The 25252-nt window shown below is 36.8% G+C and overlaps 5 protein-coding genes, 1 long non-coding RNA gene and 1 pseudogene across 13 annotated transcripts; 1 reads left to right on the top strand and 6 right to left on the bottom strand.

Moving 5' to 3' along the window:
* Positions 1-875: 875 nt before the first annotated feature.
* LOC147505132 (uncharacterized) lies at positions 876-1733 on the bottom strand. The gene has a single exon (XM_086605473.1). It carries the CDS (start codon positions 1731-1733, stop codon positions 876-878), a length of 858 nt encoding a protein of 285 aa, XP_086461599.1.
* Positions 883-16364, bottom strand: LOC147505128 (pentatricopeptide repeat-containing protein At2g20710, mitochondrial-like). Of its 4 annotated transcripts, none has more exons than XR_015193206.1 (3): positions 16082-16364; positions 7746-10759; positions 883-1287 (listed from the first exon to the last, which is right to left on the bottom strand). XR_015193206.1 is itself a non-coding variant. In XM_086557725.1 (2 exons), exons 1-2 carry the CDS (start codon positions 16193-16195, stop codon positions 9623-9625), a joined length of 1251 nt encoding a protein of 416 aa, XP_086413851.1. In that variant the 5' UTR covers positions 16196-16364; the 3' UTR covers positions 7522-9622. The 4 variants fall into 4 exon arrangements, 1 of the variants encoding a protein (XP_086413851.1); XR_015193207.1 differs by having other exon boundaries at positions 9529-10759; XR_015193205.1 differs by lacking the exon at positions 883-1287 and having other exon boundaries at positions 7522-9386; positions 9529-10759.
* On the bottom strand, positions 4211-5144 carry LOC147505131 (uncharacterized). The gene is made up of 2 exons (XM_086605471.1): positions 5029-5144; positions 4211-4919 (listed from the first exon to the last, which is right to left on the bottom strand). The coding sequence occupies exons 1-2, from the start codon at positions 5142-5144 to the stop codon at positions 4211-4213; spliced, it is 825 nt and encodes a 274-aa protein (XP_086461597.1).
* LOC147505130 (uncharacterized) lies at positions 6445-7371 on the bottom strand. Its single transcript, XM_086605470.1, has one exon. The coding sequence runs from the start codon at positions 7369-7371 to the stop codon at positions 6445-6447; it is 927 nt and encodes a 308-aa protein (XP_086461596.1).
* LOC147505129 (uncharacterized) lies at positions 10766-15025 on the top strand. 4 transcript variants are annotated; one of them, XR_015193212.1, is made up of 5 exons: positions 10766-11529; positions 11637-11729; positions 13422-13588; positions 14422-14608; positions 14695-15025. It is a non-coding gene; the product is annotated as an uncharacterized LOC147505129 (long non-coding RNA). The 4 variants fall into 4 exon arrangements; XR_015193210.1 differs by having other exon boundaries at positions 14057-14608; XR_015193211.1 differs by having other exon boundaries at positions 13422-14167; positions 14448-14608.
* A 123-nt stretch (positions 16365-16487) lies between the features above and the next one.
* On the bottom strand, positions 16488-18729 carry LOC147505127 (pentatricopeptide repeat-containing protein At2g20710, mitochondrial-like). Its single transcript, XM_086557724.1, has 2 exons — positions 18153-18729; positions 16488-17954 (listed from the first exon to the last, which is right to left on the bottom strand). The coding sequence occupies exons 1-2, from the start codon at positions 18423-18425 to the stop codon at positions 16719-16721; spliced, it is 1509 nt and encodes a 502-aa protein (XP_086413850.1). The 5' UTR covers positions 18426-18729; the 3' UTR covers positions 16488-16718.
* Positions 18730-18873: 144 nt separating this feature from the next.
* On the bottom strand, positions 18874-22163 carry LOC147505126 (pentatricopeptide repeat-containing protein At2g20710, mitochondrial pseudogene; annotated as a pseudogene). Its single transcript, XR_015193208.1, has 2 exons — positions 21816-22163; positions 18874-20237 (listed from the first exon to the last, which is right to left on the bottom strand). The product of XR_015193208.1 is annotated as a pentatricopeptide repeat-containing protein At2g20710, mitochondrial pseudogene (transcript).
* Between the last annotated feature and the right edge of the window lie 3089 nt (positions 22164-25252).

Genomic DNA, 25252 nt, shown 5'->3' with positions numbered 1-25252 from the left:
TGTAGAAATAAAAAAAAGTAATATATTCTCTTCATTCTATTCTCATTCTATCAATCTTCCCAACGTCTAATTTCCCAACGTCGTCGGTGTTCTATTTATATTATATAATACCTAAATCAACCTTGAAATATAAGTATAATTCTCTCAAAGAATATTAATTTAATCAATAACAACCCTCTAACAATAAAAGCTTACCTTCAAAATAATAAAACAACTACTAAATCAAAAATAAAATTAATAAGTCCAAGAGCATGCTTAGTTGGAAAAGTAATAAGAAAGATAAAATATTACCTCAAGAGCATGCTTGAATCGTTTGAAGCCTCTGAGTTGCTTAATAATAGCAACAAGTTCATCTTTTATGACACTGTTTCCTTCTTCCCGCCATTGTTCAAGAATTGGAACCATTGAAACACTGTTTCCTTTTATAACACTGTTTCTGTAAAGATGATGGGCTTTAAGGCTTTATATGCCAAATAGCCCATCACTCAATGGGCTTGATTTGGGCCACCGTTCAAAATGAAACAAAATTAAGGTCTAGATTTTAATAAACAAAAGGTGATCAACAAACAAACGTCAATACGTGTTACGAGTTAGGAACTTTTAAGACTGTAATAGTAATAACAATAGAAAAATGAAGAATATGCATCTTTGATCAACCAATGCTCAACCGTATGTGGCTTCATTTGCAAGCAATCTCAGAATGTTCACAGTCGTCCATCTCATTTGCCGTACTAACTGTTAGGGACATAAAGTGTAGTAGGAACTATACACAGAAACTGCTAACTCTGAAACTTATTATGTTTCACTGATAATGTATGCTCTTTCTGCTTTTTTTTTTTTTTCGATGCAATACTACTAAGCTTATATAAAACCACCTAAAGGTGAACAGGAACACATAGAGCGTCAACCATACACTTCAGAAGATCAGAACTACCCAGCTGATGGTTAGCCCATTTTGCTAGGGAGTCTACATCCCCATTTGAAATCCTACTGATCCAGTTAAAGTTACATGAACTAAAATTCATAACTAAAGAGTTTATGGAGGTCTTCAACATTTCCAGAGGCCATGGACAATCTGATCCTTGGAGCACTTTCATCACTTCCAAATTGTCACCCTCCAAAACATAATAGTCATAGCTGAGCTGCCTTGCCAACAGAGCTGCCACTTTAGCTGCTCCTATTTCTGCTTCCCCAATTTCCTGAGCCCTGAATCTCCGAACTGCTGCTCCAATAATGTCCCATTCACTATTGCTTGCAATTGCTCCAGCTCCAGCCCACCCTGAGTTCCTGTTGAAAGATGCGTCAAATCTAATCACAATACTATCATTTGGGATTTCAGGAAATATATTATCCATTAGATTATTAAAGAAGTTAATTGAAGCTCGAGAGGTTAAGGAATCTTCTCTGAAAGCAGCATAACACTTGTCTGCCAATCCTTTGCTCTGCCTGATGATACGGTCCCTATTAGCCTTCCTTTTTTCAAATTTGATCTCATTTCTAGACCTCCATATGTGCTGGATCAGGTACATAATGTGAGTCCCAGCCAAACATAGGTCACTATCCTTGCTATAGCACCAAGACAGGAATAGGTCAAGTCTTTCCCTCAAGCTGTGAAGCTGCTGTTTTGGATTAATTCTCAGCCCCACTTGGGAGCTAAACCATATTGCTCTAGTCCAATCACAGGTGAAGAATAGGTGTTCAACTGTTTCCAGTTCTCTATTGCAAAAGGGCATGAGAAGTCCCCTTTCATTTTCTTTTCTGCTAGCCTATCTCCCAGAGGCAGCACATGCATGTATACTTTCCAAATAAACATCTGCATATAGGAAGGCAAAAGGGTTGCCCACAACTGCTTTATAGTTTTATAGTTCACACTAGAACTTTGTCCCATCTCAGTGTTCTTTTTTTTAAAGAAAATCATATGCAGACTTAACAGTAAGCTTCCCAAACCTTTCCATTGCCCATATCATTTTGTCAGCTGAGGTAGAAGCAGGTCTAACAACTATCTCCTGCATCAGCTGATTTATGAAAAGGTGGAACCAATGATTAAGCTTTGCTGGATCCCAGCTACTTCCATATGTCAGAAAGAGGTCTGATACATGAAGATTATTCAAAGAGTCATCCACCACCCCCAATTCTTCTAGAGTCACAGGTTTATTTAAACACTTGATCCAGGGATCCTTCAGAATGGAGATGGTGGTTCCCTTTCCTATTCTCCAAATAATACCCCCACTAATGGAATTGAAGACATTGTGAGTACCCTTCCAGAAATAGGAAGCTTGGTTAAGTGGTTTAAATACATCACCTATCCAATTCTTGCCATATATACTAAACATGGTTCTAGTCCACAAAGAATGGACATCAGTAGCTGCCTTCTAGGGGAGCTTGGCTAACATAGTCATATTCATGTCTCTTGTTTTCCTGAGACCCAATCCTCCTTCTTGTTTGCTCTTGCAAATCTATTCCCACCCTATGGTGTGAACACTTTTTGATTATTTTGTATCATTCCACCAGAAATCCCTACATGCCTTGTCTATCTTATTGCATGTTGTCACTGGCAGCAAATAAGTCGACATGACATATAGGGGGGTGGCTTGAATCACAGCTTGGATAAGAGTAGTTCTCCCAGCCTTAGATAAAACCTTAGCTTTCCACCTTTTAACTTTTATGTGGATTCTATCTACTAGATAGTCAAAGTCCTCTGACTTCTTTCTAGAGAGCATGATAGGAACCCCTAGATACTTTTCTTTTGGATCAAAATTTTTCATTTTCCAGAACCTTTTGAGTTTTATTTTCTGTCTATATTTGACATTCCTACTAAATAGCACACTAGATTTCTCAAAATTAATTTTCTACCCAGAGGCACTACAATAATCATCCAGAATTTTCTTAAGCTGTCCACTTTCAGCAAGGTTTGCTTTGGTGAACAGGATCAAGTCATCTACATAGAGCAGATGAGTAAGAGCAGGAGAATTCCTCCTTATCTTGACCCCATGCATCTCCTCCTAGAGCTTAGCTTTTGCAATCATCCTAGAGAGAGCCTCTGAGACCAAAATGAAAAGATATGGGGATAAGGGATCTCTTTGTCTCAGCCCTCTCTCAGGGATAAACTTCTCCAAAGGAGAGCCATTGAGCATGACTTGGAAAGAAACTGTGGAGAGACATTGGTGAATCATGTGTCTCCACTTATTGTTGAAACCAAGCTTTTCAAAAATGTTATCTACAAAAGCCCATTCCACCTTGTCATAGGCCTTGGCCATGTCCATCTTAAGGGCACACCAACCCTCATTCTTAGATTTCATGTTTTTCATATTATGGAACACCTCACAAGCAAGACCTACATTGTCCCCAATGCTTCTCCCTTTGATAAAAACTCCTTGAAAAGGGAATATAATCCTATTCATTAGACCTTTCAGTCTATTCGCAAAAATTTTAGATACAACTTTGTACCCAAAGTTGCATAGACTGATAGGTCAAAACTTATAAGCATGATTAGAATTCACCACCTTGGGAATCAGGGCAATGTAGGTCTCATTGAACTAGGGATTAAGATACCCATTGTTGAAAAAGTCTTGCACAAAGGAAACCACAGCAGGCCCAACAATATCCCAACATTTCTTATAAAAAACACTTTGAAAACCATCTGGACCAGGGGATTTAAAATTGCCCATCTTGTTAACAACCTTCCAAATATCCTCCTTGTTAGGGATACTAGTGAGAATCTCATTCTCCCTCTCACTTACAATACTGTTAAACAAATCCATAATCTAATCATCCCTTTCAAGTTGATAAGAAGTGAAAATCTCAGTAAAGTAGTGATTAAGAAAAGTTCCCACATCAGTTCTACCTTCTTTCCAGTTCCCTTCATCATCATTTATCTTATCTATTTTGTTTTTCCTCCTTCTATAAATAGTGGAAAGATGGTAGAATCTGATATTTTTTCCCCCATCTTTGATCCAATCAGAGGAGGATTTTTCCAAAAATCCTCCTACTTATCATACCACCCCAGCAAAATACCTTTCACTTCTTTTGCTTTGTTATAGTTCTCTATGGAGAAAGGTTAAGCCAAGACTCTATCCAAATCCTTATAAGCAGCCTTGATGTTTGTAAAAATGTTCCCAAAAACAAACTTGTTCCATAGCGTAAGGTCAGTTCTAGTTTTATGCATTTTTTGGATGAGATTACTATCAGGAAGATCATGGGTAATAGCATTTCAGTCATTCTCAATCACAGGTCTACAAGCATCATTAGTAAACCATATATTAAAGAATTTGAACGATCTAAAATTATTCTCCTCATTATCCAGTTTGATGATTAAAAAAATATGGTCAGAGGAGGCATTAGCAAAAGTTTGCACAAGGGCATGAGGGAACAGAGATATCCACTCAGCATAGGCCAGAGCTCTGTCCAACCTTTCAAGCACATGATCAGTTGATCTCCGATTATTGCTCCAGGTGAACTTTGGGCCTTTAAAACCCAAGTCCACCAAACCAAGATCATTTATCATGTTATTAAACTCATGCATATTTTTCATGATTTTGCTTCTCCCTCCAATCTTCTCATTTAACTGAGTAATAGCATTAAAATCACCAAACAAATACCAAGGTTCATGAATCAAAGGGACTAATCCCCTCAATTCATTCCAGACTTTATTTCTATTGTGGGCAGCAGGTTCTCCATACACAAAAGAAAAGAACCAATCATCTGTACTGAAATAATTTGCAATTTTACCTGTGACTTGATTTCTAGAAACCCCAAGAATCTCCAGTTCCACGCCTTCTTTCCAAAGCATTGCCAGACCTCCACTGAGACTTTGAGCTGGAACCGCAAAATGTCCATTAAGCTTGAGCTTCTTACTGAGATAGCCAACTCTCTCCTTACTAACTTTAGTTTCTGCCAAACATACTATATCTACATTAAACCTACCAATCAGGTCCTTTAGTTGTTAAATTGCCGTGGTAGTGCCTATCCCCCGACAATTCCAGGCGTGGATCCTCATGGATACCAAGGCAACTGTGATGGGACAGCTACCGCGAATCCTGGAGGAGAAGACAGACCCCCACTGTAATGATCCCCACTGTTATGACCCCATATGTTGTATTCTTCATCAAATCTCTGTTGCAACTCTGAAGAGCTTTGCCCAACATTCTCCTGATTCTTCTTTCATTCTTGTTTCTCTTGAAAGGCACTACGATCCACACTTGAATCATCCATAGCCAGCGGTGGTGGTTGATATGTTGGTTGTTCCCCATCTGCCTCATAACCCACTAGTTCACTGTGGTTCTGGTTCTCTGTGTCATTTACCATCTCATCCTCATCATCCGAGAAGTATACCTCCATTGGTGCCTGATGCTCTCCATTCAGTTCTTCTAAGACCCCAGATTCATTTGATGTTGAATCATTTGTACCTTCAGATTCTGTTGGAGTTGGATTCATAGTTGAAACTATGTCTATGTGTTCCTCCGAAGAAGTGGATGCTGCTGAATCACTGGATAGTTGCACTATGTGTGCATTCCTTGGTATCAGAAGATGCCTTTTTCCTTGACTCCTCATTTCAACGACCATTTGTTTGGCTTTCTTTGATCTTTGTTCAACCACTCGTTTACTTCTTCGTACCCATCCATCTCCCTCATTCATCACCATCTCGCCTTCTTTCTCTTCATCGATCGACCGAGTTTCGAAGTTTTTTCCTTTCCCCCCTTTGAAATTGATCTCCTTGCTCCCTATTATCACTTCCCAGCCTAGTTTTGATCTCAGCTCTAGAACCCTTATCTCTTCTACCTCGGGAAGCCATGACTTTAAAGCCTCTTCCACGTGTAGGCTTGTTATGGATTTGACTCCCAGGATTTGCTTGGTACTCTCTCTGTGATATCTTGTGGGTTAGCTCAATTCTTGTGTGGCTCGAGACACCATTGGAACCTGAAATTTCTTTTGTGGTTGTTGGAGATTCAAGCTGGGTGATAGTCTGATCGCAGCTTCTAGGAGCCTCTGACCTACTAATAAGACACCTGTCATTCATCCCCTCATCTTGATGAGATTTCTTGTGGTTGTTCGAGATGTTAGTGGGATTATCAATATACACTTCCATCTCAGTATCCCATATATTTTCAAACACCACTAGGCCCAACTCATCACTGTTATCCACCATAGCCAGGTCTAGACCAACTCGTTATCAGTTGGGCTTTTTTTTGTCTTTTGCCCAGGTTCCTTTTCTAGTTCCGACCCATACCCCATCTCGTCTGATCCTTGGGCCTGAGGACTAGACTCTTGTTCCTCAATTGGGCTTGGTGTTTCCAACTCAGAGACCGTTTGAAATCTTACCGTTAGAGTAGTCGTTGTGTCTGATACTGTGGGCTATACTCCAGTCCCCACCTCTGCTTTCTTGTTTTTGTCCCTATGCTCTCCTTCCTCTGCTGACGTGGAGCCATCCCATCTATTCTGTCTTGCTCATAAATGTGCTTTCTGGCTTCCATCCGCCCATTTCTCCCTTTCCGGCAGCGGAGTTTCTTCAAAACAAAGCTTTGAGGGTGTGTCTGCTATGGTATAAGCAACCCCATTGTAGAACTTGTTAGCTTTCATCTGACTAGTGAAGTTAGGCTTAATATCCTTTATTGTTCCTCCACATTTGATTAGATCATAGCAGTACTGGTTCCGTATCCGACAAGCAAGATGGTCGTGGCCAATGACACCACAGAAGTAGCAAAACACCTCCAATTTTTCATACTTGAGTCTGACCACTAGCTCTTCCCCAGTCTCTAGCTTGATCTGTTGATCCTTTTTTAGTCTTTCCTTAACATCCATTTCTACGCGAACACGAGCGACCGGTCGGTTAAACTCAGGTGGACAAGATATATCAGCTTCCATAACCATCCCCAATTCCGCATCAATCTTCCAAACATTTGCTTTGTTAATCCTGTCTTTTGGGAGATCCCATATCTGTACCCAGAACTTAACGAGATCAAATCTGTACTCTTCCAGCCTTTTGCCTCTCATCCATTCCTTTACTGAGAAAATATACCCTCCCAACATCCAAGGTCCATTAGTAATCACATGTTTACATTCCTGGATGTTTTCAAATCTTATTTTAACATGGTCTCTATCGAGTCGCTCAAGTTCTATTCTTCCTTTCGTTTGCCATATTCTGTGTACATCCTTTCCAGCTTCCTCCAACTTTAGAAGATATCCTCCATGCATCTTCCCAACCAGAGTGAGCTCATCATTTATAGTTTCTTCTATATTGAGACAATTGATCTCTATGATCGGATTCTTTGTCCCAAAGAACAATTTTTTCATATTCGGTTGTAGGTCCTCGATCTGGCTCTTATTGCTGCTGGCTTCCTGCTGAGCTCTCTCAATATCTGTGGATCCTTGCATTATTCCTATCTCAACTAGACTCTGGGATCCAACGCCCAAGGTGAACCAGGGTAGCTGAAACCAAAAGCGAGTGAGAATAGGTGGTGAGGGTTAGAGGAGGTGGGGGGTACATCTAGACCACTACTTACTTACTTTGACTCAACATAAAAATGATCAATGACCCTTCCACTTCCTAGATTCATGAATACTTAGATACATCAATACATGCTCAAGGACTTTCTAGAAAATGACAAATTATTATCGAACAATTTCTGAAAAAGCTCAACTTCTCCACTGAAACTGCTTTGATGAAGATATATGCAAATAGATCATTTCTGTTGACATATTCCATTTTAACTTCTCCATTTTTTACCAAAGCCCGAATGAAATGATACCTTAACTCAATGTGACGCGAGCGACTATGAAAGACAACAATGAAGAATTGTTGGATTGTCTTGTTTTTGCTGCATGTAAGAGAGTATTCTCCTTAGCCAAACTGCTTCACAAGCTCCATCTCTGGTTGCAATATACTCCGCTTCTGCTGAAGACAATGCAATTTGTCTTTTGCTTCTTTAATGACCAAAAACACCTTAGCCCAAGCAAAACACATGGCCGGATGTACTCTTTTGATCATCAAGTGAACCTGCCCAATCACTATTTGAGTATTTGTGAAACCAACCAGCTTATTGTCTTCTTCTTTGACATATATCAGCCCAAAGTTTTTCGTGCCTTGTAAATAACACAATATACGCTTAGCTGCCGCAAAGTGGAGCTTACTTGGGTTATGCATAAACCTTGAAAGAAAGCTAACTGAATGGACTATATTAGGCCTTGTGTTTGTTAGATATATCAACGAACCAACCAAACTTTGATAAGTCCTTGGTGCACCATCATACAGCTGCAACTTTTCATTCATCGCCAATGGTGTAGATATTGGCTTGCAATTAGCCATATTAAACTTGTTGAGCATATCAGAAATGTATTTTTCTTGAGAGATACAGATCTCCCCTTCTGATTGTCGAACTCTCATCCCAAGAAAATATTTCCTAAGTCCCAAATCAGACATCTCGTACTCCTTCATCCTTGCATTTTTGAATTCCTGCACCATATTTCTATTCGTGCCTGTGTAGATTAGATCATCTACATAAAGGCAAACAATAAGAAAAACACGTCCTTGCTTCTTCACATAAGGATGGCTCACTTTCACTTGTTTGAAAGCCATTTTGCCGAAAATACCTGTCAATCTTGTTATTCCAAGCTCGAGGCGCTTGTTTTATGCCCTACAAAGCTTTGCTCAATCTGTAGACTTTATCTTCCTGCCCTTTCTTAACATAGCCTTGAGGTTGCTCCATGTACACTTCTTCATTCAATTTCTCCATTCAGAAAAGTTGATTTCACATCAAGCTGAAAAACCTCCAACTCCAGTTGAGCGGCTAATGCTAAAACAGTTCTGATTGTTTGCATAGAAACAACGGCTGCAAAGGTTTCAGTGAAATCAATACTGGGCTGTTAAGAATAGCCTTTTGCAACTAAATGAGCTTTGTGTTTCTTAACAGATTCATCTTCATGGAATTTGGTCTTATAGATCCACTTCAAACCTATGATGCCTTTGGGAGGATCAACAAGTTCCCAAGTATGATTCCTTCTAATGGTTGCAAACTCATGCATTGCTTTTCGCCAAATTTCTTCCTTTGCAGCTTGTTCATAATTCTGAGGCTCAATGGAAAAAAATGCAAACTCACATGATTCATAGATGTCCTGTATATAAAAGCATCTTTCTTGGCTGTGACTCAGAGTCTGAAAGATCTTTACTTTCCGACCTCTCATTGGATGGTGGCATTTCTTCTTCATATCCAGATTCAAAGAATTCATTTGAGCTCGGCCTTTGACTAGATCTTTCATCCCAACTCCATGTGGACTGCTCATCAAATACCACATCTCTTGAGATCACAAGTTTGTCCAAGTCGGGATTATAAAGCAGGTATCCCTTGGACTCATCACTATAGCCAATCAAAATGAATTTTTCTCCCAAGTTGCTGAAATTGTAAACCAAATCAAAAGTCTCAGCGACACAATTCAAGATGAAAGGATTGTTGAAAAATTACTGAGAAGTTTGCCTACTAAATTTGATCATGTGGTTGCTGCAATAGGAGAAGCCAAAGATTTATCTACACTTACCTTACACGAACTAATGCGGTCACTTGAAGCACATGAGCAGAGAATGAGCAAGTTCTCAAGTCTGCCGCTGGAGCAATTTACTATACACAGAAAGTCATGTATACATAAAATCCAGCAGCCTCTCAATATTGTCCGTGAACATATGAGCTGGAGCCCCAAGGAATCTCACAAATTCCTCTGTTCTCTCAACATCTCCCTGCTGTCTCAAGTATTCCAAACAAGCACTCAGAGTATCACGACTTGGCAGCCACCTTCGCCGTCTTGCCAGGAATGCTGATTCCAAAGCCTTCAATGCCATTGGAAACTGATTAGCCTCAACATCACCAGTTGCCAAATGATCCCATGAACTTGGTAAAGGCTTCTTCCCTTTTTCAATTATCCGGTTTATAAACATTTCAGCCTTCTTTACAAGTCCATTTTTGCAATAAGCTGCAATGAGCAAATTTGGAACCCGGAGGTCGTAAGAAGTGTCACCGGATTCCCATTCTGCAAGGATGTTTTCTGCACCAGCAATGTCATCAAACTTCAGCAGCGAGCGTATCATGCAAAGATAAGCTGTGTTGTTGAGTTTCTCTGATGACTTGTAGAGTTTCCAAATCCTGTTCAAATCCTCTTTGCTCCCTGCGCCTGCATACAATGTAAGAAGGAAATCATATGCAACCCTCTGTCGTTTCCCGCTGATAAATTTCTCTGAACTCTTCAGCATTTCTAAAGCCTTGTCAATAAGCCCAACTTTGATGTACCCTTTTGCAGCAATGGCGTAAGCATTCCAGTCCATGACGATCTCTGGATCAACTTCCATACTCTGTAAAATTTTATCCATCCCATCAATGTCTGAGTTAGCTGCATAAGCAGCCATCCATATGCTAAGTGTGAACTTGTCTGCACGCACACTATTATCTTTCATTTCTTCAATTAGGATGTCTAATTTCTCATACTGTCCTACCTTCGAGTAGAGGCTTAGCAATGCATTGTAAGAGAGTGGTGATTTCGCAAGCCCCAACTGCTTCATCTGCTGCATGAAAGCCTCAGCTTTTTCAATGGATTTCGCATTGACATAGCAATAGAGAAGTGCATTGTAGACTGGGAACTTTTTTACTTTCACTGGAATACTATCAAAATACTTTTCTGCTTTTTCAACGCCCTGGACCTTTGCAATCAGGTCCAGCCTGCCAGCAACGTCAACTGCCGAAAGGGGAATGTAGCTTTGCTCGGTCATCCACTGCGATATCTGAAATGAAACTCAAGTGTAACAAAATTAATTATTATCTTATATATAATGCCAAAACTTGCTTTTTGGATTAGTTCCCATATTTCTGGTTTTAAGCAAAAGTTTTAAATCGAAAGGGTACCGGAAAGTTGGGCAACCACTTTCTTTTTGTTCTTCACTAAAAAAGGTAAATTTGTCATTATGAGTGTCTTGGAAAAAACTAGAAAACTAACACGAAGTAAACCGCGCCGTTTTGACTACTTCTCTTGCCCACTCCAAAAGACCAAAACAAATTCCAGAGAGACGAAATTTAGAAAAACTATTTCTATCAAAACCGCTTCGCCACCATCATTGAACTTGCATTAAAAGGTTAGTATGTATTTTTCTTTTCCCTTCCTAGTTTCTTAATTCAAACTCAATTCTCAATTCCCTTCAATCACTTAATTTCAGCGCTGCTTTGCTTTAGTATTCTACATTTAATTTTTTTTGGTTTGTTGTTGCGTGCACTGCAACATTCAAGTGGCAATTCATTGTGCGCTCCTCTTCATTGTCAGAGGTGCTTTCGGTTTGTTTATTATTTAATGTATGTTTTTCTGCTTCATACTCAATAATCGATAAGCTGCGTTAGCATTTCCTATTTACAAAATCATTTTTCCGATCATAACCCTGAAGATTTAAACGTAAGTAGATCAGAATAGCGACCCAAAAACAGGCGTAGGAGAAGAGTTCCTGAAAATGCTCAACAAAGACAGCGTCATTGTTTCAATGCTACAAAGCATACGTTAATGAAGGTTCGTATCAAAAATCATTTTATAGAATTAATTTTTAAATTTTCAGATTTATTCTTTTGAAGTGATTGGGTAGCCTGTTTTAATTTAATAAAATTTCTTTGTCTCAGAGTCCCATGAACAGTCTGTTCAAATGAACACACGCCCACCAGTTACAAGAATATCTAAGTTCAAGAACGTTCCTCACAGTTGTGTAAACTTAGGTGACGTTTACTGCGTGCGATCTTTCTAGACAATTTTTTTTACATTTTTTGTTCTGCATTTAATTTTTCTTTTACACATCCTCTTTCTGTTGTATGAGGTCATGCATGAAACTTGGTGCAAATTTTTTCATAGATTATCCATAAGCAAAATCACTCCCTGTGGTTTGAAGTATAGCATTTAAATTACCATTGCCTGCACTACTGGAGTCCATTTTACCAAGCGCCGAACTCATTCAATTACTTTAATTTCATATTCGTTTGCATGGCTTAAGTTTTGTATATTGAGTGATTCAATTTTGAGTTGCACTGCTTCCCATGGTTATGATATTAGTAAATGATCAACAGCAATTGATTTATGTGTGATGAACAATATGGGTAGAAACTTCTATCGAACTTATTTGTACAATTTTAGATTTCGCACCAAAACACAGTTTCCACTATAACCGACCCTTGCAGTTTCTTTTTGAAACATCACCCTCAATTTTTCTAAAATGCTTATGCACAAACTTCTTCATTATCTTTGCCTTAGGAACGACAATGCCTTTCAATGTTTATTATTGATTAAAGAGAAAGCAATGAAATAACTTTTTTATGGTAAATAATTCATCTTCATTGGATTTTCGTCAAGCTTTGGAACCATTTTACCAAGTCCAAAACTCGTTCAATAAATTACATTGGTACTTCATTTTCAGTTTCTCATTTTCATCCTTCTGTGACAACCAATCTAATATTTACTGTTGTTGTTCCAATTTCTATTATCAGTTTTGTTAGTTCATTTGTTTGTTCTATTTTTTTCAATGTTTTTTGGTGGATTAGGCACGTAGGTGTGACTCTTTATGCTTGATAGAAAGTCTCATTAGGTATGTCAATTCATACTCTCGATTTGGGCATGGGGCAAAAAGGGTGTTTCTGTACGTATCCATAAGAAAGTGCCCGGACTAACTTTCTTACTTTTGTTTCTAATTCGGCGTCTAAATTGGGAAGGTATTCCCGGTACATTTCTACTTGGATGAAAGGGTATGTAAAGTTCTGACACTTCTGAAAATTTCTCTCTCATGTTTTTCTTTCAAGTGTTGGACATTAGACTTCTCAATTATCCATAGCAGATAATACAAAGATTGGTTTATGGTTTTCAAATCCAATCGATCATACGTTTGATTTCCAATGAAATTTAAGATCACTATTTTTTGGATTCTCCACAATCGTATTCTAAAGTAATTATCGTTCCAAAGATAACTGGAAGGTTTCCATAATGGAAAGACATTTACTCATAGTTTCATTTCCTATCTATAGTTCCTTTGAGTGGGATTGCCTTTATGCATTACCTTCGCCTGTTTTTATATCTCTCCGGTCATGTGGACTACTTTTGTTATGCAATTTTGCTTTCGAGGCACGTTTTGTACTCTTTTTTATACATATTTGAATGCACCTTTCTTAATAGGTAACGAGCTTCACATTTTTATTAAATTCATATTACGTTAGGCAAAAAACAACGGAGGAAGAAAAATCCCCTAACTAACTTAAGTTATCTAAGATTGCCATTGGTTTGATTGTCTGAACTTTGAATTCCACTTGCAGTATGCATGAGGGAATTGCTATGCCTTCAAAAACTTACTGATTTAACACACAAAAATGTAGGTTATGAAACAAGGATAATCATCCCTGTATTGACATTTTAGTTTCCATTTTCAGGTTATTGTTTTTATTGATATCGAAAACGAATCCGTTAATTGTGATACCCAGTCTTGCTTTGTCAGTCTCAAGCCTAGAGAAATGGAGAGATGAGTGGTGGTAACAATGTTGTATGAATGAGTCGAAGTGCTTCATTGTATTTGACGTCAAACGAGCTACTGTGATAGGTAATGATAGTACTTTTACTTCCAGTCTTATACCTTTTTCTAATATTTTAGTTTTGTCGATACGTCATATTCTTCAAATCGTATACGAACTATAGATGAAGAACAAAATTTTATGCACTAAGGTGGAAGAGGTTTGAACCTATCTATTTGTTTATGTTCCTTAAGTATCTACTTCTCCATATTTGTAGGACCCTTTTGTTTAGAGATGAACTATGTTCTTTGTGATTCTTAGGCACGTCACCTAATGGGAAAAGTAAAGATTCATCAGAGTTAAACTCAATTTGGAAACGAGGTGGATATTTAATTTTCACCAGATAGTCACCAAGGCAGCAAACCTACTATTGACATCCTTTAGAGAAACTCTTTTCACATTGGACACGATATCGTTAAGGAACGTATGATCTATCATTTTATTCGTTTTGCTTTGGTGCTGGGCTTAGAGTATCTACTACTACATTTTCCACACAGGATATGATCTGTTAGTGATGGTAAACAAAGTTCAAGATATCACAAAAAGGAAAATGAGATTATTTTTGTGACTCTCAGGATTGCTACCTAAAGGAATATCGGCTTCTACAGGTAGGACTTGTGCACAGTTCAAGGGATCTTGGATTCTTACCAATTTTGATGTATATAGTTTTGTTAATTTAGATACTCATGGATGACCTAGAATGCATACTCTGTTGTACACTTGCAATGCTGTAAAGGCACAAAAGTTTGTTTTAGAATTTCTGTTTAGAAGACTGTTTCAGTGTTTTAGAATAGAAGGCCCCTCAACCAAGTAACACCGTTTGGTCAAAATATTAATGAAGACTTTGTGTTTATTTCCATAGGTTCTGAATACCATCTAATTTTATAGTGTACTGCTATCTGGATGTTTACACCTGATGCTTATACAAGTATTACAAAGCAAAGATTTGCTCCATTTGAGTACACCTAACTGACAAAGCCACATTCGTGTGTATATATATTCTTTAAGGGGCCGCAGCTTCTACAAGTAAGACTTATACACAGTTCAAGGTAATCTTGAATTCTTAGCCATATTAGCGGATTTTTTTTTTTTTGTACAACATACATGCCTGAAGCTTTTTATTCTTATGATGTAGGACTTTTATTCGAGTGTCTCAAATGCTAGCAGCATCTTTAGCAGATTAAGCAGCGAGTTGTTCACCGAAACATTCTTCACATTGAATTCATTGTCACCAGGGCGAGCCTCCTAGAGAGATTAATGTGGGCATCTCAACCCTTAATGTGATCAATCCCACAGTAACTTCTCACAACATTACCAACAATGTGAAATTCTTTTTCTATATGGCTATGCCAATGTCTTTTACGTAATTAGCAGATTAAGCATTAAACTGTAGTTTATTTGCAAGAATTTGCATGAGCATACTAGATTTCAATGTAAATGCAAATCTTTGTGGTTTTGGTAAGAAATGCAAATCTTTCTTTGTATTTTTTAAAGCCGTAAACTATATGATTATGCTCAAAATTTTCTTGAGCATACTGGATTTTAGTGTAATTAAAGGATGAGTAAGCAAAGAACATGTGTTTGTTCCCATTAGATTAGTGTTTGTTCTACAATAGTTTGGTGTAATTTTTATGTTTGTGGCTAACATATAATATCATTCCCATTCTTCTTCCCAAATAAAAATTCATTATCTTTGTAACACGTGCCCGTTTACTAGTATATTTAATAGAATTACTATACTACTAAAAGTTTAAAACTACTACTACTACTACTCCTATTGTTATTATTATTGTTACTATGTTAAGTTGGATTGGTCATAATGTCTTCATGGTTGCAAGTTGCAAGGCAGTAACCTTAATATAATAAGATTCAGATTGGGTAGCAGAAATAATTTGTCAACAACTCAACACAAGACACAAGCTGGACTTAGTTGAAATGGACTCGATCTCAGATCATTATCAAGCTAGCCTTTCATAGTAGCATCTGTAATAATCTAAAATATAACTTATTTTAAGAAAAATATGAACGCATTTAACATATGTTTTATGGACATGCCGTATTTTAAAAATAATCTGTGTCGGACAATATATCTCAATATTTAATATTTCACTGCACGTGTTTGACATTTTTACATTTGGTAAAGCAGAGGGAAACCCAATCGAACCTAACTTAAATCAACAACAAAACAATATATCTAGATTTTGATAGGCAACATAGATTTATCTTTTGATCACGATAAAACAGCATTAATTACTCATCACCAACTGTAAATTGTCTTCTTAAGAAACTAGCAGAACCCAAAGAGGAAAAAAGGGAGGGGGCAAAGGGTGGTTATGTAACAGGATCACGGATAGGAAAGCAGTCTAATATCCAATGCTGACATAAGATTGATAAAACCAGCATTTAGATGGATTTGTGACATGGATCAATTAATTTGCAATAGCAGATGCATCAAACTCTTAAAACAAACCCCACAAAATTTTTTGAAACCCAGGGAAAAAGAAAAGGAAATGAACATTTACCTCAAGAGCATGCTTGAATCGTTTGAAGACTCTAAGTTCTTTAATAATAGCAACAAGTTCATGCTTCCTGAAAAATCTACCTTCTTCCCGCCATTGTTCAAGAATTGAAATCATTGAAACTTTTTGACCAGCCAATGGAACAATTCTTTTGTACAGAGTTTCTGTGTTAGACTTGGGTGTTGTAGTTTGGATTTTTGTTGTATCAGTTGAGTAGAAACGAGGGTTTTACTGGGGTTTATGGCTGACAGTCAAGTTGGGCTGGGCTGGATTTGGGCCTTTTTCATCTATGGTTTGACTTTTACTAGGTTTAAGGCAAATGTCTGATGATTTAATGGGCTTTATTTATGCCAAAAGCCCGAAATTAGTGTTCATAAACCAATTCAAGAACTCACCATAACTGGACATAGAAGAAAGGACAACTATATTAGGCAACCCTTAGTCCTTAGACCTTAGTGACAAAGATTAAAAACTGTGCGCTTTCGCAAAATTACATTAAAATTCAGAAACCACGGCACATTTTGTCACAGCCCTCAAAGTAAAGATTCAATGGCATAGTGATAATAATGGAAAAGTTATGAACAACTCGGCAATGTTATGGTAGGAAGATACTGCAGCTTTGATCAACCAATGCTGAGCCTTAAGTAGCTTCATTTGCAATCTCAACAGTTTCCCCATTGTCAGAACTTTTAATGTCGTCAACCTCTTTCACCATACCGACTTCTGCTTCTGCATTGTGAATATATATATAATCCAGCAGCCTCTCAATATCGTCTGTTGACATATGACCTGGAGCACCAAGTAACCTCACAAACTCTTCTGTTTTCTCAGCATCTCCTTGCTGTTTCAAGTATTCCAAACAAGCACTCAGAGTATCACAATTCGGTGTCCACTTTGGCCATCTTGCCAAGAATGCCGATTCCAGAGCCTTCAATGCCTTAGGAAACTGATTAGCCTCGACATAACTGGTAGCTAAATGATCCCATGAACTTAAAAAGGGTTTCTCCCCTTTCTCAATCGTCATGTTTATAAGTTTTTCAGCCTTCTCCAGATGTCCATTTTTGCAATAAGCTGCAATGAGCAAGTTTGGAACCCGGAAATCGAAGTAAGTGTGTTCGGATTCCCATTCCTTTAGAATCTTTTCTGCACCATCAATGTCATCCAACTCCAATAGCGAGCTTATCATGGAAAGAAAAGATGTGTTGTTGAGTTTCTCAGACGACTTGTAGAGTTTCCAAATCCTGTACAAATCCTCTTTGCTACTGCTTGCACCTGCATACATTGTAAGAAGAAAATCGTATGCAACCCTCCCTTGTTTCCCTACGATCAATTTCTCTAAACTCTTCAGCATTTGTAAAGCCTTTTCAATAAGCCCAACTTTGATGTACCCTTTTGCAGCAGTGGCATAGGATTTCCAGTCCATAATGATCTCAGGATTAACTTCCATACTCTGTAAGATCTTCTCCATCCCATCAATGTTGGAGTTGGCTGCATAAGCAGCCATCTGTATGCTCATTGTTAACTTGTTTGCACGCACACCATTCTCTTTCATTTCTTCCAATAAGGTTTCTAACTTGTCATATTGTCCAACCTTAGAATAGAGGTTTAGCAATACATTGTAAGAGGCTGGTGACCTCGCAAAGCCCAACTGCTTCATCTGCTGCATCAAAGCCTCAGCTTTTTCAATGGATTTAGCACTGGCGTAGGAATGGAGAAGGTCATTGTATACTGGGAACTTTTTAAATTGCATTGAGATAGTATCAAAATACTTTTCTGCTTGTTCAAGACCATGAACCTTTGCAATCAAGTCCAGCCTGGCAGCAACATCAAGTGCTGAAAAAGGAATGTACCTTTGCTCGGTCATCCACTGAGATATCTGAAATAAAACTCAATGAAAGTGTAACAGGATTATTCATTGTTATTTTTACTAGTATTATTATACTACTGCTATTACAATTAGTCTATTATTAATTTAAGTGGGATGGATTATGATATCTCAATGGTTGCCAGGGTGGGGTTGCAGAAATAATTTGTCAACAAATTAAAAAAAAAAAAAAAAAAAAATGACAATTACCTCGAGAGCATGCCTGAAACGTTTGTAGAATCTAAGAGTATTAATAATATATATGAGGTCATCTTTGGTAGCATTTCTTCCTTCTTTCAGCCATTGGTCAAGAACTGGAACAATTGAAACACTTTGATCCCGTACTGGATCAATTCGATCGTATAAATCATACCTTAGGGGCGTTGTATCATTTGTATAGAACAAAGCCCTGGATAGCCTAGGTAATAATACCTTAGGGTTTGTTAAAGATTTGAATCTATTTGAAATGAGATAAAGCTTCATTTCTTCTTTAGTGACCACACAAGGTTTAAGAAGGGTGGGTTTTAGACTTTTAGCAAAGAGATGTAGGATATGATTTAATGGGCCTTGTTCCAAAAGCCTAAAATGATGAGCTGGATATGGGCCTTTTCTATTCCCTGGTTTTTTGAGCTATACTTAATAACTGCAAGACAAGACAGTGGGAGCGTGAGCATAGGTGGAGAGAGATGAGTTTGTAGTAGGGAAAGAGAGAGTTGGGCTTAGTTGAGAAAGGAGGGAGAGGGGGAGGGAGAGGAAGAAGAGGAGGAAGAGTGAAAAAGGGAGATTGATGACAAACATAAACCTACCAAACTACTTTTTGTCCCACGTACCCCCCTCAGCCTAGATCGTTCGCTCGGCTCACTTGATTAGATAAATTGTCTTTCGCAAGATTACAGAGAATCAGAAACCACGGCACATTTAGTCACAGCCCTCAAAGTAAACAGTCGATGGCATAGTGATACTAAATCAAGGACAAGTTCGAACAATTCAGGAATGTCATGGTGATAAATAGAAACGATAGTAAATGGAAGATAATGCATCTTTGATCAACCAATGCTGAGCCTTAAGTAGCTTCATTTGCAATCTCATCAGTTTCCTCATTGTCAGAACGTTTAATGTCGTCAACCTCTTTCTCCATGCTGACTTCTGCTTCTGCATTGTGAATATATATATAATCCAGCAGCCTCTCAATATTGTCTGTTGACACATGACCTGGAGCTCCAAGTAGCCTCACAAACTCTTCTGTTTTCTCAGCATCTCCTTGCTGTTTCAAGTATTCCAAACAAGCACTCAGAGTATCACGATTCAGCATCCACTTTGGCCGTCTTGCCAATAATGCCGATTCCATAGCCTTCAACGCCTTAGGAAATTCATTAGCCGCCACATAACCGGTAGCCAAATAACCCCATGTACTTGATAAAGGCTTCTTCCCTTTCTCAACTGTCTTGTTTAAAAGCATTTCAGCCTTTTCCACAAGACCATTTTTGCAATAAGCTGCAATGAGCAAGTTTGGAACCCGAAATCGTAGGAAGTGTGTCCGGATCCCCATTCCTCTAGAATCTTTTCTGCACCATCAATGTCATCTAACTTCAGAAGCGAGCCTATCATGCAAAGAAAAGATGTGTTATTGAGTTTCTCGGACGACTTGTAGAGTTTCCAAATCCTGTACAAATCCTCTTTACTTCTTGCACCTGCATACATTGTAAGAAGAAAATCGTATGCAACCCTCCGTTGTTTCCCTGTGATCAATTTCTCTGAATTCTTCAGCATTTGTAAAGCCTTGTCAATGCACCCAATTTTGATGTACCCATTTGCAGCAATGGCATAGGAGTTCCAGTCCATAATGATCTTAGGATTAACTTCCATACTCTGCAAAATCTTCTCCATCCCATCAATGTTGGAGTTGGCTGCATAAGCAGCCATCTGTATGCTCATTGTGAACTTGTCTGCATGCACACCATTCACTTTCATTTCTTCCACTAAAGATTCTAACTTCTCATATCGTCCAACCTTAGAGTAGAGGCTTAGCAATACATTATAAGAATGTGGTGACCTCGCATAGCCCAACTGCTTCATCTGCTGCATGAAAGCCTCAGCTTTTTCAATGGATTTAGCACTGGCATAGCAATAGAGAAGGGTATTGTAGACTGGGAACTTTTTTATTTGCAGTGAGATACTATCGAAATACTTTTCTGCTAGTTCAAGACCATGAACCTTTGCAATCAAGTCCAGCCTGCCAGCAACATCAACTGCTGAAAGAGGAATGTAATTTTGCTCGGTCATCCACTGAGATATCTGAAATAAAACTCCGGAAAAGTGTAACAGGATTATTCATTGTTTATGTTATACTACTACTATCAGTAGTTTACTATAATAGCCATTATTATTGTCGTTAGGTTAAGTGGGATGGATCAGATATCTTCATGGTTACCAGGCAGTAACCTCAATCAAATTAGAATTAAAATGGGTTGCAGAAATAATTTGTCAACAACCCAACACAAAACGCAAGTTGGACTAGTTAAAAATGGACTCAATCTCAGATCACTATCAAGATAGCCATTCATAATAGCAAATGTAACAATCTCATAAATCTATTTAATAATTACATTAAACCATCTTAGAGTCATTTTCTATCGGTACTTACATCATTTTTAAGTTAAGTACATTGGGTTTTACTCCCTCTCTGTGTCCAATAAAATGCTTTCATATCAAACTGGAACAGAATAACTACCATTTCAAGAAGAAATTGAATAGAGTAGGAAGAATGTGTTTATCCATTCCCAACAATAAATACCTATCAAGAATGAAGGAAAAAAAGCCTCTATTGGAGCATTGAAGACGGAAAAAAGAAAAGTGCCATTCAAGAAGTTTAAAACGACTGAACCACAAAGATAGACACAATCGAATCTAACTCGAATTAACAGCAAACAAATATTTCTCGATTTTGATAGGAAACTTTGATCCCATGTCAGGGGCGTTTAGGGATCTGGTTATGTATTGGTCAGGGGAGATCTTGGGTCAATGAGTGGTTTACATGTAAGGGGCATCTGTCTGTATTGGGCAGATATGAAGCTTTGAAAGACGAACTCACCCACTATTGTACTTTCATATCTCACCCTTTGTACGTTTCTATTATGCTTATGCACTTATCCTCAATAAAAATAACTTATCAAACAAAAAAATAACTTTGATCCCATGTTTTGGTTGAAACACAGCAAGTGCATCAGGTATTCATCACCAATTGTGAATTGTCTTCTTAACAAACTAGCCAAACCTGAAGAAGAAAAAGGAACCGGGGGGGAGGGGGATAATGGTGGTCATATAACAGGATTACTGATATGAACGCAGACTACTAGCTCACATAAAAAGACTCGTATAAACCACCATTTAGTTTGATTAGTGATAAGTAGGATCACCCAATATTAGTATATTACCACCAAATATATAGGTAGAAGATGCATTGAGAAGTGAGTGAGACATGTGGATTCTAGTAATACGGGATGTATCAAGATATTCAAGTCGAGGAATTCACCCAAATTCATCTTCACCAGTCACAACACATTTTCATTTTTTATTTTGTAAGGAACTAAGGATGTATTTGCGAACCCCAATACCTTTATTCTACATCAAATGGGTCTGCCAAAATATGTAATCGACTAATTGAGCATCTCAAAAACAAAACACTAATAATAACAAAATAACAAATAAGCCTACATTTGGTAAAACCTATAAGAATGTGTTTGGGGCTTAAATTTACTGATCCATTTATCATAACAAGACAAACACGCTAACCAAATCATACAAGTATGAACTCTAACAAAAAAATTGAACTAATTAAAAAAGAAATGACATTTTTTTTTTTTTTTTTTTTACCTCAAGGGCATGCTTGTAACGCCTGTAAACTCTAAGTTCTTTAATAATAGAAATAAGTTCGTCTCTATTAACACTTTTCCCTTCTTCAGCCCATTTTTCAAGAACTGGAACCATGGAAACATTTGGGTCACCTAATGGAGCAATTCTATGGTATAAGTTATCTCTGCTATTGCTTTGGTACTTAGGCTTTGCACCTATTGGGGTTCTAGTTCTACTACTACTTGTTTCAGTTGTGTAGAATAAAGCATTAAAAACCCTAGATAATTTAGGGTTTCGTAATGATTTGAGTCCATTTGAAAGGAGATGCAGCTTCATTTTTTTTTTTTTTTTTGTTCTCTGAAATGAGTGAAAGGGTTTAAGAAGAAAAGGGTTTTAACTTTTAAGCGTGATTAAAATGGCTATGGCATTTTGACGACATGTCGTGAAATATTGAGGAACGTAGCGATATCTTCCGGTTATCAAATACTAGTTGGCGTCTCACTGTCTGCCACGTGTCCAGGCTTTCTAGAGAGGTTATTACTTGCAAGTTGCAACTGAAATAATAGATGAAAAACCAAATAAAAAAAATCTGCTATTCTAGTTTATGTTACTAGATTTTGGACCCGCCCGGGATCTATTAAATATTTTATGTGCTTAAAAGGCTTTACAAAATATCACATGCAAATTTTCGAATCAAAATATATTTTTATTGAAAATAAACCAAAATACGTTAATGAGCAGCGATTATGGTGCATAAGTACTTGAGAACTAAGGGATCAAATTGGGATAGTCTCTTCACTTTGTGGTTTAGGATATTAATCCATAATTTTCAAATATAATTATCTCAAACTTGATCTAGTTTGTATAATAATTTTCTTAGATTTATAGTAATTTAGTGTCAAATTTTCGAATCAAAATAGATTTTTATTAAAAATAAACTGAAATACGTTAATGAGCAGCGATTATGGTGCATAAGTACTTGGAAACTAAGGGATTGAATTGAGATAGCCTCTTTACTTTGTGGTTTAGGATATTAATCCGTAATTTTCAAATAGAATTATCTTAAACTCGATCTAACTTGTATAATAGTTTTCTTAGATTTATGGTGAGTTAGCGACAAATTTTCAAATCAGGATATATTTTTATTGAAAATAAGCCGAAATACGTAAATGAGTAGCGATTATGGTGTATAAGTACTTGGAAACTAAGGGATCAAATTGAGATAGCCTCTTCACTTTGTGGTTTAGGATATTAATCCGTAATTTTCAGATGGAATTATCTTAAACTCGATCTAGCTTGGATAATAGTTTTATTAGATTTATGGTGATTTAACGGTAAATTATCACCGCTCGGCTTACGTACTAATGTGTACAAATCTCTAAAACAGATTGATTGTTTCCATATCCTCAAATAATACACTACTCCTACTTGAAAAGATTTATCACATGAACGTGTCCTACGAACGGGTGTCGTTATATTAAATTATTCTAAAAAATATTAGCAACTATGCATAGTTATGAGATATGAAAATTATATTAATTACTCATTTAAATTTCTTGCACCACTTTCTATAAAAAGAAAGCATCAAACCTTGATAAAATTCATCGACTTCTTTTTATTGTTAGGTTTAACAATTGAAGTTTTGTGAGAATATCTATTGTGGCGAAGATAATATTGAAGCTACTTAAATAGCAAGACATTCCCAATCACAATAAAAGAATTAAGATAAACACTACTTAAAATGTAAAACTATATTTGTCGAGATATTTATTTCCCCTACATATAATATAAATATATTTTAGGGTTATTAGTTCAATGCATTTGCATCAAGTTTTTTTATTTTCCATTAATTATTCTTTGAGGTTAATTTAATGTAATACGTTGCATCCAATTTTCAATTTCTCATTAATTATTCTTTGAGGTTAATTCAATGCAGTTGCATCAAGTTTTCGATTTTCCGTTAATTATTATTTGAGGTTAGTTCAGTGCAATTGCATCCACTTTATGATTTTATGTTAGTTATTCATTAAAGTTAATTCAGTACAGTTGCATCCAGTTTTCAATGTTTCGTTAATTAGTATTTGAGATTAGTTCATTGCATTTGCATTCAGGTTCCAATCTCCCGTTAATTACTCTTTAAGGTTAGTTCAATACATCTGCATCCAGTTTCTGATTTATTGTCAATTATTTTTATAGGTTAGTTCGATAGTTTACAATTTCTACACAGTTTGCATACATGTAAGAGTCTGTTTTTATAAACTCACTTTCATTTTGGGTTCCTAATTACTCGTATTTATGTTTTGAGGTCAGTGCGATGCAGTTACATTCGACTTCCGATTTCCAGTTAACTATTTTTTTAGGTTATTTCAATGCATTTGCATCCAATTTCTAATTTCCCATTAGTTAATATCTGATTTTAGTTTAATGCAGTTGCACTCAGTTTTTGGTTTTCCGTTAATTATTTTTTGAGGTTAGTTCAATGCAATTTCATCCAATTTTCGATTTTATATTAATTGTTCTTTGAGGTTAGTTCAATGCATTTGCATCAAGTTTTCGATTTCCCGTTAATTATTTTTTGAGATTAGTTCAATGCAGTTACATCAAATTTATAATTTCCCGTTAATTATTCATTTAGGTTAGTTCAATGCAGTTTCATTCATTTTTCAATGTTTCGTTAATTAGTCTTTGAGATTAATTAGTTAATTGCATTTGGGTCCATTTTCCGATTTTCCATTAATAACTCTTTAAGGTTAGTTTAATACATCTACATCTAGTTTCTGATTATTTATGCTTTGAGGTTAGTTTGATGCAATTATATTTGGTTTCTGATTTCCCGCTAATTATTCTTTGAGATTATTTCAATGCATTTGCATTTAGTTTCCGATTTCCCACCAATTATTCTATGAGGTTAGTTCAATGCAATTGCATTCGGTTTTTGATGTTATGTTAATTATTTTTTGAGTTTCGTTTAATGCATTTGCATCCAGCTTTCGATTTCCCATTAATTATTATATGAGGTTTGTTTGATGTATTTGCATACCGTTTCCGATTTCCCATTAGTTATCTGACGTTAGTTTAATACAATTGCATTTAGTTTCCGATTTTTAGTTTATTTCTTTTTGAGTTTAGTTTATTGCATTTGCATAAAGTTTCCGATTTTTCGTTAATTACTCTTTGAGCTCAGTTATGTATTTGAATCTAGATTCCGATTTTATTTTAATTATCCAATGTGGTGTGTAATACCAACTTCTACTGATCTATCTGTAGTGCACAAACATAACATAAAAAGTAAATTATGCTTGATTTACTATGTGAGATCATCAAAGATTATCCAGTTCCCGATTTTCCATTAATTATTCTTTAAATTATGCATGACTCACTATGTGAAATCTTCAAAGATTATCTACGAACGGGTGTTGTTATATTAATTATTCTGAAAAAATATTTGCAAATATGCA

Source organism: Coptis chinensis, chromosome 4 (genome assembly GCF_015680905.1).
Source record: "Coptis chinensis isolate HL-2020 chromosome 4, ASM1568090v1, whole genome shotgun sequence".
In the NCBI taxonomy this organism is placed as follows: Eukaryota; Viridiplantae; Streptophyta; class Magnoliopsida; order Ranunculales; family Ranunculaceae; genus Coptis; species Coptis chinensis.
The sequence above is the reverse complement of the archived record's forward strand: the minus strand, read 5'-3'. Positions and strand labels throughout refer to the sequence as shown.